Source organism: Salvelinus namaycush, chromosome 2, assembly GCF_016432855.1.
Source record: "Salvelinus namaycush isolate Seneca chromosome 2, SaNama_1.0, whole genome shotgun sequence".
Lineage (NCBI taxonomy): Eukaryota > Metazoa > Chordata > Actinopteri > Salmoniformes > Salmonidae > Salvelinus > Salvelinus namaycush.
Window position 1 is genome coordinate 69558735 of NC_052308.1, and position 15460 is coordinate 69574194.

General features: G+C 45.0%; 1 protein-coding gene across 1 annotated transcript in view; it reads right to left on the reverse strand.

Moving 5' to 3' along the window:
- Window positions 1-15460, reverse strand: part of LOC120027734 (SH3 and PX domain-containing protein 2A-like) — a 121248-nt gene that overhangs the window by 20391 nt on the left and 85397 nt on the right. The window contains exon 7 of the mRNA XM_038972739.1: window positions 12070-12198. Within this exon, the coding sequence (XP_038828667.1) occupies window positions 12070-12198 (129 nt within the window). The remainder of the gene's footprint in view (window positions 1-12069; window positions 12199-15460) is intronic.

Consider the following 15460-nt stretch of genomic DNA (forward strand, 5'->3'; position numbering starts at 1 on the left):
TTTCTTCATCGGAAAAAAAAAACATTGGTCATTGGTAGGGTTGCGAAATTCCAGGAACTTCCCAAACATTCCTTGGTTTTCCATAAATCCAGGTTGGAAGTCACTCATACCACAAGACTACTATAGCAATACTATGTTTGAAGCTCTGAATGGCCCACCACAGTGTTTGAGGCTTCAACCCATAGGCATTGTCTAAAAGGCATTGAAGTTCAAAGTAGGTCCCACTGTAGACATTACAGCAGAGTCTGGGGTCTGACCGCACACAGTACAGTGAGTTTGGAAACCTATCAGAATTGGTTGGCTTCACAAAATGATAATAAGGCTATGCAAATGACGCTATGCTAATGTTTAGCCTAGCGAAAACGGTAACGTTGGACTGACTGTAGAGGCATAGGTTTTGCTCAGTGCTAACTGCCAATGTGAATTTGACATTGCGACATTGATGCTATGCTAATTCATTATTATGCTACTGTAGGCTAGCTAGTTCCTAGACTGAAAATATGTTTTGATGAATGGCAGTCAACACATATAGTAGTGAGATGAGAGGCAGTACAGTAGGGCTCTCCTTTCTTTTTTAAAGTCCTACATTCAACATGTGAAACATGCTCCCTCTATAAAAATTGCCAATACCATACGAAACACATTCACTTTTATGTGCCAACTCAATGGAAGTTGCCTATAGTTTTGGCAAAGAAACTTTATAGATCAAGTTACAGCAAATGTTCAAAATAAAATAATCCCACCCATCCACCTTTATGGAATTCGGCCATAGTTTAGCAAAGAGACAATTCAGGAGCCATTTTCTTCAAAGGGTCACCTGACTTGACAAGAGGAGGAAAAACAGTCCTCTAAATCCCTATGTGACAGGGTCCTGGTGAGCGACTGCCATTATCAGCTGCATGTGTGAGCTGCCACGGCTGTATATCACTGCCTACCTAGTTGGGGCTGATAGAAATTGGTCAGGTCTGTGTGCGTGGAAAGAGTGTGTCTGCTTACGCAAACATGTGTGTTTGTGTGAAAGTGTATGCTTACAAGCATGGGCGCGTGTCTATATAGGGATCCATGAACATGCCTGCTTGCACTTGTATGTGTATGTACTTGCGTGTGCTGTGAAAAGGCAAATGAGAAAAACTAGTTTAGCCCTGGTCTCTCTCGCCCAGGCTGGCAGACACCACATGGCTTGACAAGGCCCAGCTCCCCTATACATTCAACTCCCAGGCTGACAGACACCACATGGCTTGACAAGGCCCAGCTCCCCTATACATTCAACTCCCAGGCTGGCAGACACCACATGGCTTGACAAGGCCCAGCTCCCCTATACATTCAACTCCCAGGCTGACAGACACCACATGGCTTGACAAGGCCCAGTTCGCCTATACATTCAGCTCCCAGGCTGACAGACACCACATGGCTTGACAAGGCCCAGCTCCCCTATACATTCAGCTCCCAAGCTGGCAGACACCACATGGCTTGACAAGGCCCAGCTCCCCTATACATTCAACTCCCAGGCTGACAGACACCACATGGCTTGACAAGGCCCAGTTCGCCTATACATTCAGCTCCCAGGCTGACAGACACCACATGGCTTGACAAGGCCCAGCTCCCCTATACATTCAGCTCCCAAGCTGGCAGACACCACATGGCTTGACAAGGCCCAGCTCCCCTATACATTCAGCTCCCAGGCTGACAGACACCACATGGCTTTGACAAGGCCCAGTTCGCCTATACATTCAGCTCCCAGGCTGACAGACACCACATGGCTTGACAAGGCCCAGCTCCCCTATACATTCAGCTCCCAGGCTGGCAGACACCACATGGCTTGACAAGGCCCAGCTCCCCTATACATTCATCTCCCAGGCTTGCAGACACCACATGGCTTGACAAGGCCCAGCTCCCCTATACATTCATCTCCCAGGCTTGCAGACACCACATGGCTTGACAAGGCCCAGCTCCCCTATACATTCAGCTCCCAGGCTGGCAGACACCACATGGCTTGACAAGGCCCAGCTCCCCTATACATTCAGCTCCCAGGCTGGCAGACACCACATGGCTTTGACAAGGCCCAGCTCCCCTATACATTCAGCTCCCAGGCTGACAGACACCACATGGCTTTGACAAGGCCCAGCTCCCTTATACATTCAGCTCCCAGGCTGGCAGACACCACATGGCTTTGACAAGGCCCAGTTCGCCTATAAATTCAGTTCTGGAGAAAGTCAGATGCGGTAAAAGAGCAGAGAAATTAGAAACAGAAAGGCTGCTGGATCTCGTCACACATAGGCAGTTACCAGAGTGGAGAGAGACTGTGGAGGAAGAGAGAGAGAGAGAGAGAGACCAGAGAGAGAAAGCGAGGGAACGTTCTCATATGTTCCAACCAACTACTGTCCGTGTGTCAACATTTTCCAGGAAACTCATTCTGTCCAACTGCAATATGGACAGAAGCTGGTTCTTTCTCTTTTCTCTTCTCTCTCTCTTTCAGGACAGTTGTTAGTAGGAAGTTAGTGGGTGTTCCCTCTTTCTGGCCGTGCCATTTAGCTTCCAGACAGACAGACTTCCAGACTTCTCCCAGAGAAGAGAGAGGACATCCCCCTTGGTGAAGACTCAAATCAGGGTTTTCCCATTCACACAGTGGAATCCAATTGGCTTGGCGGCTCAATTAGGTTCCAAGAGATGTATCATGGGATTGAGCTGTTTATGTGGTATTGTCTGGTGTTGACCATGTTTGTTGTGTCTTTTCTGTTTGTTGGCGATTTGCTGTGTTTTGTGTGTGAAAAATCAATAAAATGTTTAATGTAGTCTAGGGTGTTCCAGCGGTCTAACAAGTAGTAACACTGCAATAACAAGTACTAACACTGCGATAACAAGTACTAACACTGCGATAACAAGTACTAACACTGCGATAACAAGTACTAACACTGCGATAACAAGTACTAACACTGCGATAACAAGTGCTAACACTGCGATAACAAGTACTAACACTGCGATAACAAGTACTAACACTGCGATAACAAGTGCTAACACTGCGATAACAAGTGCTAACACTGCGATAACAAGTACTAACACTGCGATAACAAGTACTAACACTGCGATAACAAGTACTAACACTGCGATAACAAGTACTAACACTGCGATAACAAGTACTAACACTGCGATAACAAGTGCTAACACTGCGATAACAAGTACTAACACTGCGATAACAAGTACTAACACTGCGATAACAAGTACTAACACTGCGATAACAAGCGCTAACACTGCGATAACAAGCGCTAACACTGCGATAACAAGCGCTAACACTGCGATAACAAGCGCTAACACTGCGATAACAAGCACTAACACTGCGATAACAAGTACTAACACTGCGATAACAAGTACTAACACTGCGATAACAAGTACTAACACTGCGATAACAAGCACTAACACTGCGATAACAAGTACTAACACTGCGATAACAAGTACTAACACTGCGATAACAAGTACTAACACTGCGATAACAAGTGCTAACACTGCGATAACAAGTACTAACACTGCGATAACAAGTGCTAACACTGCGATAACAAGCGCTAACACTGCGATAACAAGTACTAACACTGCGATAACAAGTACTAACACTGCGGTAACAAGTACTAACACTGCGATAACAAGCGCCAACACTGCGATAACAAGTACTAACACTGCGATAACAAGCACTAACACTGCGATAACAAGTACTAACACTGCGATAACAAATACTAACACTGCGATAACAAGTGCTAACACTGTGATAACAAGTACTAACACTGCGATAACAAGTACTAACACTGCGATAACAAGTACTAACACTGCGAGCATGGGTTCGAATCTGACCCACCACTTTAGCAATTCCTCTCCTCCTATAAACTTCTTTCTATCTATCCTGTCCAATAAACACAGAAAATATGAAAGTAGTGGGACGGCCACACCACCTAAACAATGAGCTAATCTTAACATGCTACAAGAGCTTCTCTTGGAAGCATACATGTCTTGTTTGATTACAGTGGCTAACATTACCATATTACATCAACTATGAATGTAATAACCATTGCTAACGGTCAGTTATTTTAAATGCCTATATGTTCTGAAATAGCTATCTATCTTGCTTGACTGTACTGCACGTGTATGGAATACATTACAGTGCAGGTGGACTAGAGAGAGATTAAAGGGGCAGTCTGGGATTCAAACAACAACAAATAGACCATGTTTTCCTCGAAAGGTTATGAATCATAGAACATGGAAAATGTGGAAAAACAAGTGTCATTCTCCAGCAGGGGTGGGACGCGGGCGGGGGGGCAGGGCAGTAAGGGGGGTTGGGGGCAGCTGTAAAAATGAAACAAGCTAAAACAAGACATGTAAAAGGTGGGTCGTCTAATGAACTACATATTGACCACCATCTGAACAGACAGTAGAGTAGAAAGCAAAAGGGAGGGCTGCTGTTTCAACAGGTTTAAGTCATCATGGCAGTGTAATCGGTTGCAGGGACCCGTGTGTGTGTGTGTGTGTGTGTGTGTGGTGTGTGGTGTGTGGTGTGTGGTGTGTGGTGTGTGGTGTGTGGTGTGTGGTGTGTGGTGTGTGTGTGTGTGTGTGTGTGTGTGTGTGTGTGTGTGTCCACTGGGTTCCCACACACCAGACTAAAAACCGTGCTTAGGCTGAGTTCACTCGACCTCAAACAACTCAGTAAAAAGACATTTAGAGGAATACTCTCACGAGTGCTCATTTCCTGTCTATGTACGATCCTATTATTGTACAGGTGCCTTGTCAAAACTAAATCAGACCACTTTTTAGGCAGCCTTTGACTAGAATAAACACTAGATTCTGGGTCCGGGTTGTGTCCTGACAGAAATGACCCAGTTTGCTCTACGTCATCGGATTCATGATGTGGAACTAAAGATAACTATCTTAAAAGGTCAAAGAGTGACAGCTGCAAAACCTTCTTAACATTGACAGTACTCCTGCTGGTTTAACCCAGACAGTAATGAGTAGTCTAATTACAGTTCCACTGTGTTGTGCTTTGGTAGAACATAGGTTGGGTTTAGCAGAGTGGAGTGCTTTCTCCCGCTTTCCCTCTCTCTCCATCTCCCCCTTTCGCTCAGTGAGAATAAGGTCACATGGAAAACAAATGCTACAGTAATTGTGCAGAACATACTCATCATTGGCTGGTAAACGCCTAGTAGGGAGAGAAAGATGGAGATGGAGAGAGAGATACAGAGACAGAGAGAAAGAGAGAGCAGACGTTTGGCCAGGGTTTCAAAGCGGGGAGTAATCCACACACTTCCCCGTCCAAAGACACCACAGAACCTTTCCTGTCACTTTCTTTATTTGGCCTGATGGAACGGAGAAACGGGACGGGGCTATCAAAACGTTTCGTCAACGACACTTCAAACATGCCTTTGAGGAAACCAAGGGATCCCGCGACGCGATTGTGTTACTCATTTCATTGCTTTGCCATAATGAACAACAGATCGGATGTGTGATATGAGCTCTGAGTTGGACGCGGCTGAGCCCGAGTCAGGAAGACAGAATATTGAATTGAACCACAATGTGCGCTTTCTGCAGAGTAAGCAGAACTAAGGGACACAGAAAGCGGAGGCTTAAAATAGAACCAGAACAATTACGGAGGCTCAGGAGGTCCAAAACGAGACTGGAGAATCAGGCCTGGAAGGCAGAGACTATTCTCAGCCTTATATCTAATCACACAAACCCTGTGGGTGAGCAAGATACTGTACAGGTTGCAAGAAAGTATATATGTAATCTGATCTGAAGCTAATACAGAACGAGATGATAAAGATAGAATATTTTTTTTTGTATTTTACCCCCTTTTTCTTCCCAATTGCGTGATATCCAATTACGATCCAACTACGATCGTGTCTCATCGCTGCAAGAGGCAAAGGTCGAGTCATGTGTCCTCCGAAACATGACCCGCCAAAGCGCGCTTCTTTACACCCGCCTGCTTAATCCAGAAGCCAGCCGCACCACCGTTCAACTGACGACTGAAGTCAGCCTGCAGGCGCCCGGCCCTCCACAAGGAGTCGCTAAAGTGTGATGAGCCAAGTAAAGCACCCCAGGCCAAACCCTCCACTAACCAGGACGACGCTGGTCCAATCATGAGCAGCCCTATGGGACTCCCGGTCACGGCCGGTTGTGACACAGCCTGGGATCGAACCCGGATCTGTAGTGATGCCTCAAGCACTGCGATGCAGTGCCTTAGACTGCTGCGCCACTTGGGCGGCCTGAACGAGATTATTTAATTAGGGAAATTGAAATGAAATCCCATCAAGACCTCCAAGTCGATACAGTATATGATATGATAAACGCCTAGTTAGGCCTTAGGGATATGAATTTGATGGATGGGGTCAAACGAAGAGCAGGCAAAATCCCTCTAATGACATCAGAGTCTTTTAATAACAAGTTCCTTTGAACACATTTTCATTCCCTTTGTGTGAACTTAGATTGAAAAGATGGTGTAGCTAATTGGCAATGTAAAGAGACATGAAACATCCCATGTATAAAAATCACCCAAGACGGGATACATCAAAGCATCGTCTGATCAGTTCTAACTGAGGGGAAGTTATGAGGATACCCGATTCCTCAAGCTGGTTGGTTCCTTCCTAGAAAGTCACAGTTTATGTCGAGGCCCCAAATCTTTATTGACAATGTCTAACGGAACGGGAGACAGAGAAACTCACATTCCACTGTGGAGATGATGTTACCTTGCTTTAAGTTTTCATAAATCATGGGGGTTTGGTTACTGTTAGCTGTGTTACAAGTGTAAGGGGATAGCGTGGTGGAAGGAAGTTCATTAGACCGTGTTGACTAAATATCACGCTCAGCATGCCTGGGCTATGTCCCCAGGCCTTGAACTTGAACAGCTGTGTGTGTGTGTGTGTGTGTGTGTGTGTGTGTGTGTGTGTGTGTGTGTGTGTGTGTGTGTGTGTGTGTGTGTGTGTGTGTGTGTGTGTGTGAGTGAGTGAGTGAGTGAGTGAGTGAGTGAGTGAGTGAGTGAGTGAGTGAGTGAGTGAGTGAGTGAGTGAGTGAGTGAGTGAGTGAGTGAGTGAGTGAGTGAGTGAGTGAGTGAGTGAGTGAGTGAGAGAGAGACCCAACTCAAAGCTTCCTTCCAGCTAAGTACCCCCTGGGTCATGCTTATTGAAACAGGCTGGCCATTTCAAAGCATGGGAGGTGCGGCTAACGCTAAGCTAGGTTTATCCATGCATATCACCTCACTAAACATGCTAATGGAAACAAGCTCTATTTTACAACCTGTAGGTGAGTCTTTTGGCCAGCTATGGCCTTTCATGTGACCCTATCTATACAGGAGATTCTAAAGGGCTTAAAGGTAACCTCTCTGTTGAGTCGATTGACGTTGATTAGCCACTCTTGTGCCTCTGGGTGAAAAGCTACGCTAAGGCTACGGGTAGCATGTATAGTATGACTAATAGCCTGCTACGCTATCTCTTGGCTTATAAGTATGACTTCCTGATTGAAGCTGGCTAGCCATTTTTACAGCCTGACCAGGACATCCTTTAAGTTAACCTAAGCTAACCTCTCTAGCTCTAAACGCTCTTTGATTGAAGCCGTCTGTCTGATTTGATTGCCTAGAGTTGAGGCGACACAACTTTTAAAGGAATAACCACTGTATAGGTATAGGCAATGTGAGACTACAGATGTAGGATCTTAATTTGAGCGAGTTTGCTACAGCAGGAAAATAATCATGCAGCAACAGAAAATTACAATTATTATGTGGATTATAATTCATATAATCAATTGACGTTTTTGTAGGGGTTGATACATTTTCCGTAAGGGAAAATCAAGTCTGAAATTTCAAAGTGGAAATTACAAACTTCAGAAGCCTTTTTAAACCTCAAATACAATACAAGGTTCTGTATGGAAAGTTATCCTGCAACAGAGTGATCAAATTCATATCCTACATCTGTATGGCCTCTCGTGTGTAAGGCCTGTCTTCAGCAGCCCTCTGGCAAAGATTCTGACGGTTTACAACCTTATCGGCGTGACTGAAGACAGAAGAGCAGGCTTGGCTGTCCGTTTCAAATGTAGCCTCAAGGTGAGACTAGCGCTAAACTACCTGTAGCCAGAGTGATGGAGTGTAGGATTTGACACAAATGGTGTTCCTCCCTACGTAAAACTTGGCCCAGTGCTTTCCCCTATTAAAGCTGGCCTACACAGGGCCCCAGGCCAAGGCAAACAACACCCACAGCCCAGCCCAGCCCAAACTCAGTCAAAACTGGGTACATTTCAGGAAAGACTATGTGGGTTAGTGGGGGCTATGCCAACCTAACTTACACCCCTGTGGACACAGCAGGCAGTGAGAGAGGGGAGGTAGGGGTGGTGTGTGTGTGCATGCGTTTGAGCCTGTGTGTGTTTATGCGTGCGTGTTTGCATGTGCATACATAATTTCACGCATGTGTGTGAGTACGTGACCATGTGTGTGAATGTGTGTCTAGGTGGGTTTTGCACGGTAAGCGTGCCTAAACTCTTTAGGACTATGGTGACAAATTCCCCCTTCAACCTGGCAAAGATCGCATAGAGAGTGAGGCGAGGGGCAAATGTCTTCTCCGGCTGGGCTTGTGGGCTGAGAGAGAGAGGCACAGTAACCCAAAGGGATCTTGTTTGCTGCGTAGCATCACAGTCCTGCAAGATCCATTAGACCGGGGTAAGGACACAGAAAATAGGGGAATTTTCCATATTCAGCCACAGTATGGAGCCACAGAATGGAGGCCCAGTTGCATTGATTAACCAGTCATTTTGGTGCAACTATGGTATCAGAACTCTAACAGAGCCAAAACTGAACAAATAAAGACCGACCTACCAGTCTTCAAAGACTATTCTATATAATATACATTTGATATCATTCACCTATATCATGGTGATAACAACTTTGCAGGAAGCACAATAAACTGATTGCTCCATATAACGTCTGGTCACACATGCAAGTGATGTTTTTCCCTTCTGAGGCCTCTTCCCTCCAGACTCTCTGTGATTTCCCATGTCCAAGGAATGACCGGAGTGGGAGAAAACCAGGACACTGGCCCATACATAGCCTCCACTCCTCCTTTTCTCCTCCTCTTTCCCTCCTTTCAAGAGGAGTCTGGCGTGTCCACCTACTTGCCCTTCCATAAATCTCTCTTTACTAGATAGTAGCTCGTAAATCTCCGGACAGACAGTCAGACGCATATCTCACAGCCAAAACTCATGACATCAGCACACACACACACACATTGTACAGTCTCACGTAGCGATACTGGTGTCTTGTTGACACTATACAGGGAAACAGCTGCTGTTGAACTAGAGCGCACGCGGCCGATAACTTCTCGCAGTAGGGGTCGGGTATAACAATAACATCCGACTCGGGATTAGGAACCCGCGACTATCGAGGTAAACAGTGCATGAAGCGGAAAAAAACTGCTGCTACAGTAAAGTGGTTTACTGCAGTGGATGTTTTTTCATTGGCTGTTGCTTGACCCGAACCATTCCTAACTGCATATGATATACTGTTTAGAGATTGTATGGAGAGGAGAATAAAAAGCACAGAGTCTGGATAAGATTGGTAGAAGCTAACTTAAAAGCATAAGTTGTCATAATGCCGAGATGCATGGGGTGAGGAACATTAAAGCAACATTAAAATAACATTGAAGAAATAGGGGGTCTAGTAAATTGGGAGATTGCAATGTTAAATTACCGTCTGTGTTTCTGCGATCAAAATGTCAAAGGACATAAACAAGCAGAGCTGTGGCGACTCCAAGGTCGCAATAAAGCGCTGAAAAAGTGAAAGGGTTTCTGGGATATACAAGGCACTAGGACTTGTATAGCCTGCTAATGATGTCACCGTGGATCGTTGCTCTAGTTCTTTGGCCTAACGGTGGAGAGATATGGAGACGTTTGAGCATGTTTACAGTATTTTGTTTGTTTTTCCTGCACTTTTGTAAGGAAACTGTCTGAGATTTTAAGGTTATTTTTCAGGCTTAGTCTATGCACTAGTTTGAGTATATGAGCGTTCAGCTCCGGTGACAACACAGCTTGTTTTCTTATTTGTTTTTATATTTTCGTATTGAAACTGTCCCGAGTACTGAATATTTACGGATCTTGTCCTAGTTTAGTTTTAATGTGCCCGATCGTGGGGGTAATTGGGGTTTCCAATGCAGTGTGTCAGTGCCACCAATAATTGTATAATTATGGCGTGGTTTTGGCATACGCACAGGCAATTAACTTGAATATTCATGAAACAAAACATATAATGACTCTCACTCTAGCGTGTGACTCTTACAAAATCTCTGGGAATCGAAGTCTCTTCAAGTCACATATCTCTCAAAACATAACTCAATGCAGCTTAAAGGTTGACAGAACGAAACCTCACAAAAGAGAGACTGAAAAAAACATTGCATTTCACATTTACATTTTAGTCATTTAGCAGACAATCTTCGCTAAAGGGACTTTGGACAATCAGTTCATTTAACTAAGATAGTTAAAACAACCACATCTCACATTCATTGCGGGACTGCACTTCCCAGCGTTCACATTTTCTGATAAGATTAGGTTTCCCCTTAGCCATGTATGACATTGAATACATTGAATATTCACAAAAGAAGATCAGCATTGCAAAAGCATCTACACCTCTATTCCCATACGGAGTGTGGCAGAGCTGCCGCGTTGGCTAGCGCGGACAATTGTCTCACTGTACTGACAATGAATGGAATGGGAAATACAGCAAAAAGCTGTTGAAACAGCCTGATGTCAAAAACACATGGGGCTGAAAGAGTGGGGAGAGAGAGAGAGAGAGAGAGAGAGAGAGAGAGAGAGAGAGAGAGAGAGAGAGAGAGAGAGAGAGAGAGAGAGAGAGCACCACAAGGGGAACGTCAACCGTTGAAGGATAGTGGGTGGCTGGGTCGATTGTAAAACGAAAGAAAAAGAGAGATTCATTAACTTGCATAACGACTCAAAGATGCGTTCAAGACGCTGTGAGAAAACACACACTCACACACACACACTCACACACACACACTCACACACATACACACACTCACACACACCAATATTTGAAAGGAAGATGTGTGTGGATGTATCACTGCCAAAGGGTTTTCTGCTGATGGTAGACTGTTAGGCTGTTGTGGTTGTTAATCTTGAGTTGTGCAAGCTGTCAATGGCTTGTTACCATGGCAAGTTAGATCCAGGTCTCGTGTTGCTAAATCAAGTTTGGATGAAAACCAAACATAAAGGGCAACATATTCACATTGACTTTTCCCTCAACCGATTTTATTCAGGGTTTATACATACTCTGAAACTCTGTAAACGTCTTGCTGGGATTCAACAACTCAACTGCCATGTCCTTGGTTTTTGAGAACATTGTGAAGTACAATGAAATTGGATGCAAACATAAGGGTGACAATAGTACACGCAGCCAGTTATCCCAAGGCTTCCAAATAACACGTGAGGAATCAAGCTGGTGAGGCAGAATTGATCTCTCTGCCTCGGTCTCACTGGCTCTTTCTCCCCTCAAAACTTTGCTCGTCGACCTTTGCCTTTCCAAGACGGAACTCGTAACACATCTCACACTCCACTAAAGTAAAGTGGACTATTAATTAGAAGTCTGCATTCCTGCTGCACAAGGCAACAGATTGGCCTCCAGCCAAACGCTGCCACATGCACACGCACAAATACACACACACACCTTCACACAAACCCAAGCATGCAAGCACAGACAAACACACACCGACTCAAAACACACACACCGGACTGCTGGCCAAACGGCAAGCCTCCAGGTGGAGCCAAGCCCCAGTTAGAAGACAGAGAGAACGCTTAGGGGAGCGACAGAGGTAGAGAGGGAGGAGGGGGAGAAAATGGGGGATCCTTGAGGACAAAGAGGGACAGAGGGAAGGAAACAGAACATGAAGTGACACCATGAGAGGAAAGAAGGAACGAGGTGCTGACTGTGCATAGGTTGGTGTGTGTGTCTGCGTGTATATGTGTGTGTGTGTCTGTTTGTGAGAGATAAAGATAAGTCAAATACAACACAAAGCAGCATACACAGCATGTAAACACACTACTCACCGCTCTCGCTCTTCTCGATCACGTCCACCGTCTCCCCGGCCTGCAGGCTGATCTCAGAGTTCTCCTGCCTCTCGTAGTTGGCCACCACCACGTACTGCTCCAGCACCATAGGGTCCGAGCTGTCAATGCCTGCACGGGAGGACGGGAAGAAACACGCCGTCAGCCAGCTCCCAGTCCCCACCATGGCACCCCTACCCCGTGGTGGGCGCAAGCGCCCGCCGCCACCGCTCGCCCGGTAACGGTATGCCGCCATAGGCCGAATCCGCTCCGTTGCTCCTCCCCAGCCAATCAGAACGCTCGCTCAGGATATTATCGCTGCATTTTATTCCCAAACGTCTGGCCATATAGCGGAACCTTCCCCCGGCCCACACCAACGGACCAGGAAGCATTTGAAAGAAGTCAAAACGAAAAAGGAGGGGTGAAATAAAGAGAGAGAAAAACGTGTTCTCCGTTACGGGGCCTCCGTAATCGAAACAAACGTCCGAAAGAAAGAGAGACGAAGGGAAGAGAGGGTAAAAGAAAGAGAAAAGGAGGAGAGGACAGGGAGAGCTGCTGAACAGTTGGAGTTGGAGACAGACTCGAGTCGGGACTGGAAGAATAGAAAATGTTTTCCCCTGGAAAATCAGTAGTGTGGCTTGCTCTCTCTCTCTCTCCTCCTCTCTCTCTCTGTTTGGGAGCCTGCCGTTGGACGAGGAGTAGGGGGCTGTACCACGCCAATCAAGGCAGTCAGGCCTACCGGGCCTTAAATAGAAACATATGAGTGGGACGGAGAGAGAGAGAGAGAGAGAGAGAGAGAGAGAGAGAGAGAGAGAGAGAGAGAGAGAGAGAGAGAGCGCGAGAGAGCGAGAGAGAGAGAGAGAGAGAGAGAGAGAGAGAGAGAGAGAGAGAGAGAAAACAAGAGTGCGGCATAACCCAAGTTGAAACGGTTTCTTCTTGTGTTTCACATAAACATAGGCCCAGCATCTGTCTCTCTCTCCTTTTTTCCCTCTCTCTTCTTTTCATTGTAGCTCCCAATGATAAACTCTTGAGTGCCAGCAATGACTTCATTCACAAAGTTCACGTGGTGTGTGTGTGTTTGATTTAAGTCACAAGCATTGTTTGTTGACGTTTTTCTACGCAGTGATATGATTGTAACCCACGCTTTGGGATTTTTCTTAAAATTGTTACTCATTTCCTGCCCTCTTAAAGGCTCTACTTAATTTCTCTTCGACCTTATTCATAAACACAATGATGTCTTATCTAACCTGCATCTGAAGAGTTTAAATATACATCCCATGTATTCCTAAATTGATATCACAGCACTCCAGTAAAGTGAATTACCCTCCACCACTAACTCTTTGTCGAGGATTCAATAGACAAGGGGACGCGATCCGTTGGCCAGTGAATAGCACCATGTCAACACGTGTGTCCCTTTATGACATGTCTGTTGTTTACGTCTCTTTTCCAGGAGCATTTCCAAACGTCACGAGGAAAAACCCCAAACACTGGCAGCCATCTTTGTTTTTCTAGGCACCTAGCTAGGTCCAAGGACCTCCACTTTCTGTGCGAACGAATGTGGAAACCAAACATTGGACACGCACACACACACGCGTACATGCATTCTGCGAGTTCCTGTGGAAATTGATTTGTGAGCAGACATAAAGTTAGTGAGGTAGGAGAAACGGTCAAAACAGAAGAACATGCAGGAGGCAGATAATCCTAAAATGCACTACTGTGTGTGTGTGTGTGTGTGTGTTACTGTTGTGTGAAAGGGTCTGGGTAACAGTCATGCTATTGATGCACAGCACCTGTCTAGTGGCTACTGCATGTACATCTCTATTCTATTCTATTTTATTCTTTTCTATTCTACTCGAGACAAATATGAGTGCAAAACAAGTACCGTAAGTGGGAAAATGAAGACAGTGGCCCGTCAGCATAATTCTATACCCACCCAATAGCTGTGTCCATATGAATATGATTATACTGTATGATTGTTGCCAGCTATTGTATCATTCTAGCTAACGGAATTGGACCTTGAATATAAACCATGTCGGTGGTGAGGATCCTCTGCATTGACAGCATTGCCTGTGTATTTGCTATAGCCTGGTCCCAGATCTGTTCGTGCTGTCTTGTCAAATCCTTTTGTCGTTGCCATTGCATACCATAGACCGAGTTGACTATACAGCACACACATATGTGGGCAGCAAGCCTTTGACAATGCTGTATGACAGCACGTCTACTTTCAAACCAACACCGTGGCTAAATATGGCCCTTGGTCAAAAGTAGTGCACTAAATAGGGGCCAGGGTGCAATTTGGGACTAAAACCTATCTGTGCTACAAGCCTATTAAAATGATTGTGATGTAATAATTCAATGAGATTTAAAGACAGCTTATTTCCCAATCCTTTGACACAAGATGTCTGTCAAACGTTTCTCATTGAGAACATGTCAAAATTCAATTTCTACAGTCAAATAAACAACAGCTAACAAACCTAAGTATTATAAAACGAGCGTTACAACATCTTAACGCTGCGATGTCGCAAGGAAGAGAGAGGGGATTAAGAAATGCAGCGTTTTAACGGTCCAACTCAAGACGCTTCATTGGAATATAACACAGTTAAGTATCTCCACATGGGCCTATATAAACAAAAAGGCTAGCCAACAACACAAGGTAACCCTGTTAGTCTTTACTCCTCATCGAAGATTCCCCTGTCTTTGACTGCTTAATATGGTCAAATAAAGACTGTCTCAAATCTTTCTGATGGGCCTTATATTTCCTATTTCCTATCTCCTATTTCCTATTCCCTTACCCCTCCCTCTACTCGTGTTGTTTGAGAACGGAAACTATTTTCCTTTCTCTTAACCCTTATGACAGCATAATATTATTCTGATTCCCTACAGTGAGTTCACTATTACTATATAGCCAACTCCTATGTGGGAACAGGTCAAAGGTAGTGCACTATATAGGGCATAGGGTGTAATATGAGATATGGCCAAAGCACATGCAGGCAAATGAACATATGTAAGGCGCTACAGGGTGCAAATGGGGTCAAACTTAGTTGTAAAATAACACTGGATCAACCCTCCACATGCTGCCTGCTGTCTCTATGGATACGGTCGACTGTTGTTCGTACAACCGGGAAACATCATGAATCATCAGTCAATCTCATAATGATCCGCATTTTTTCTTCAAAACTCACATTGACACTTTGAAAGTGCTAATACAAGGAAACAGAGTTGTTTTTCTCTAAATGTTGCACCAATCGCCCAAGTTGACTGGGATAACATTTGGGAAATGCTCTCCAGATGCTGGGGGATTCAGGCCCTTTCTATTCCTGTTAAACACTTGATGTGATGTGTTTATTTCTGGAGAAAAACACATTAATTGCTGAGATGTTTATTTGTAGAACTG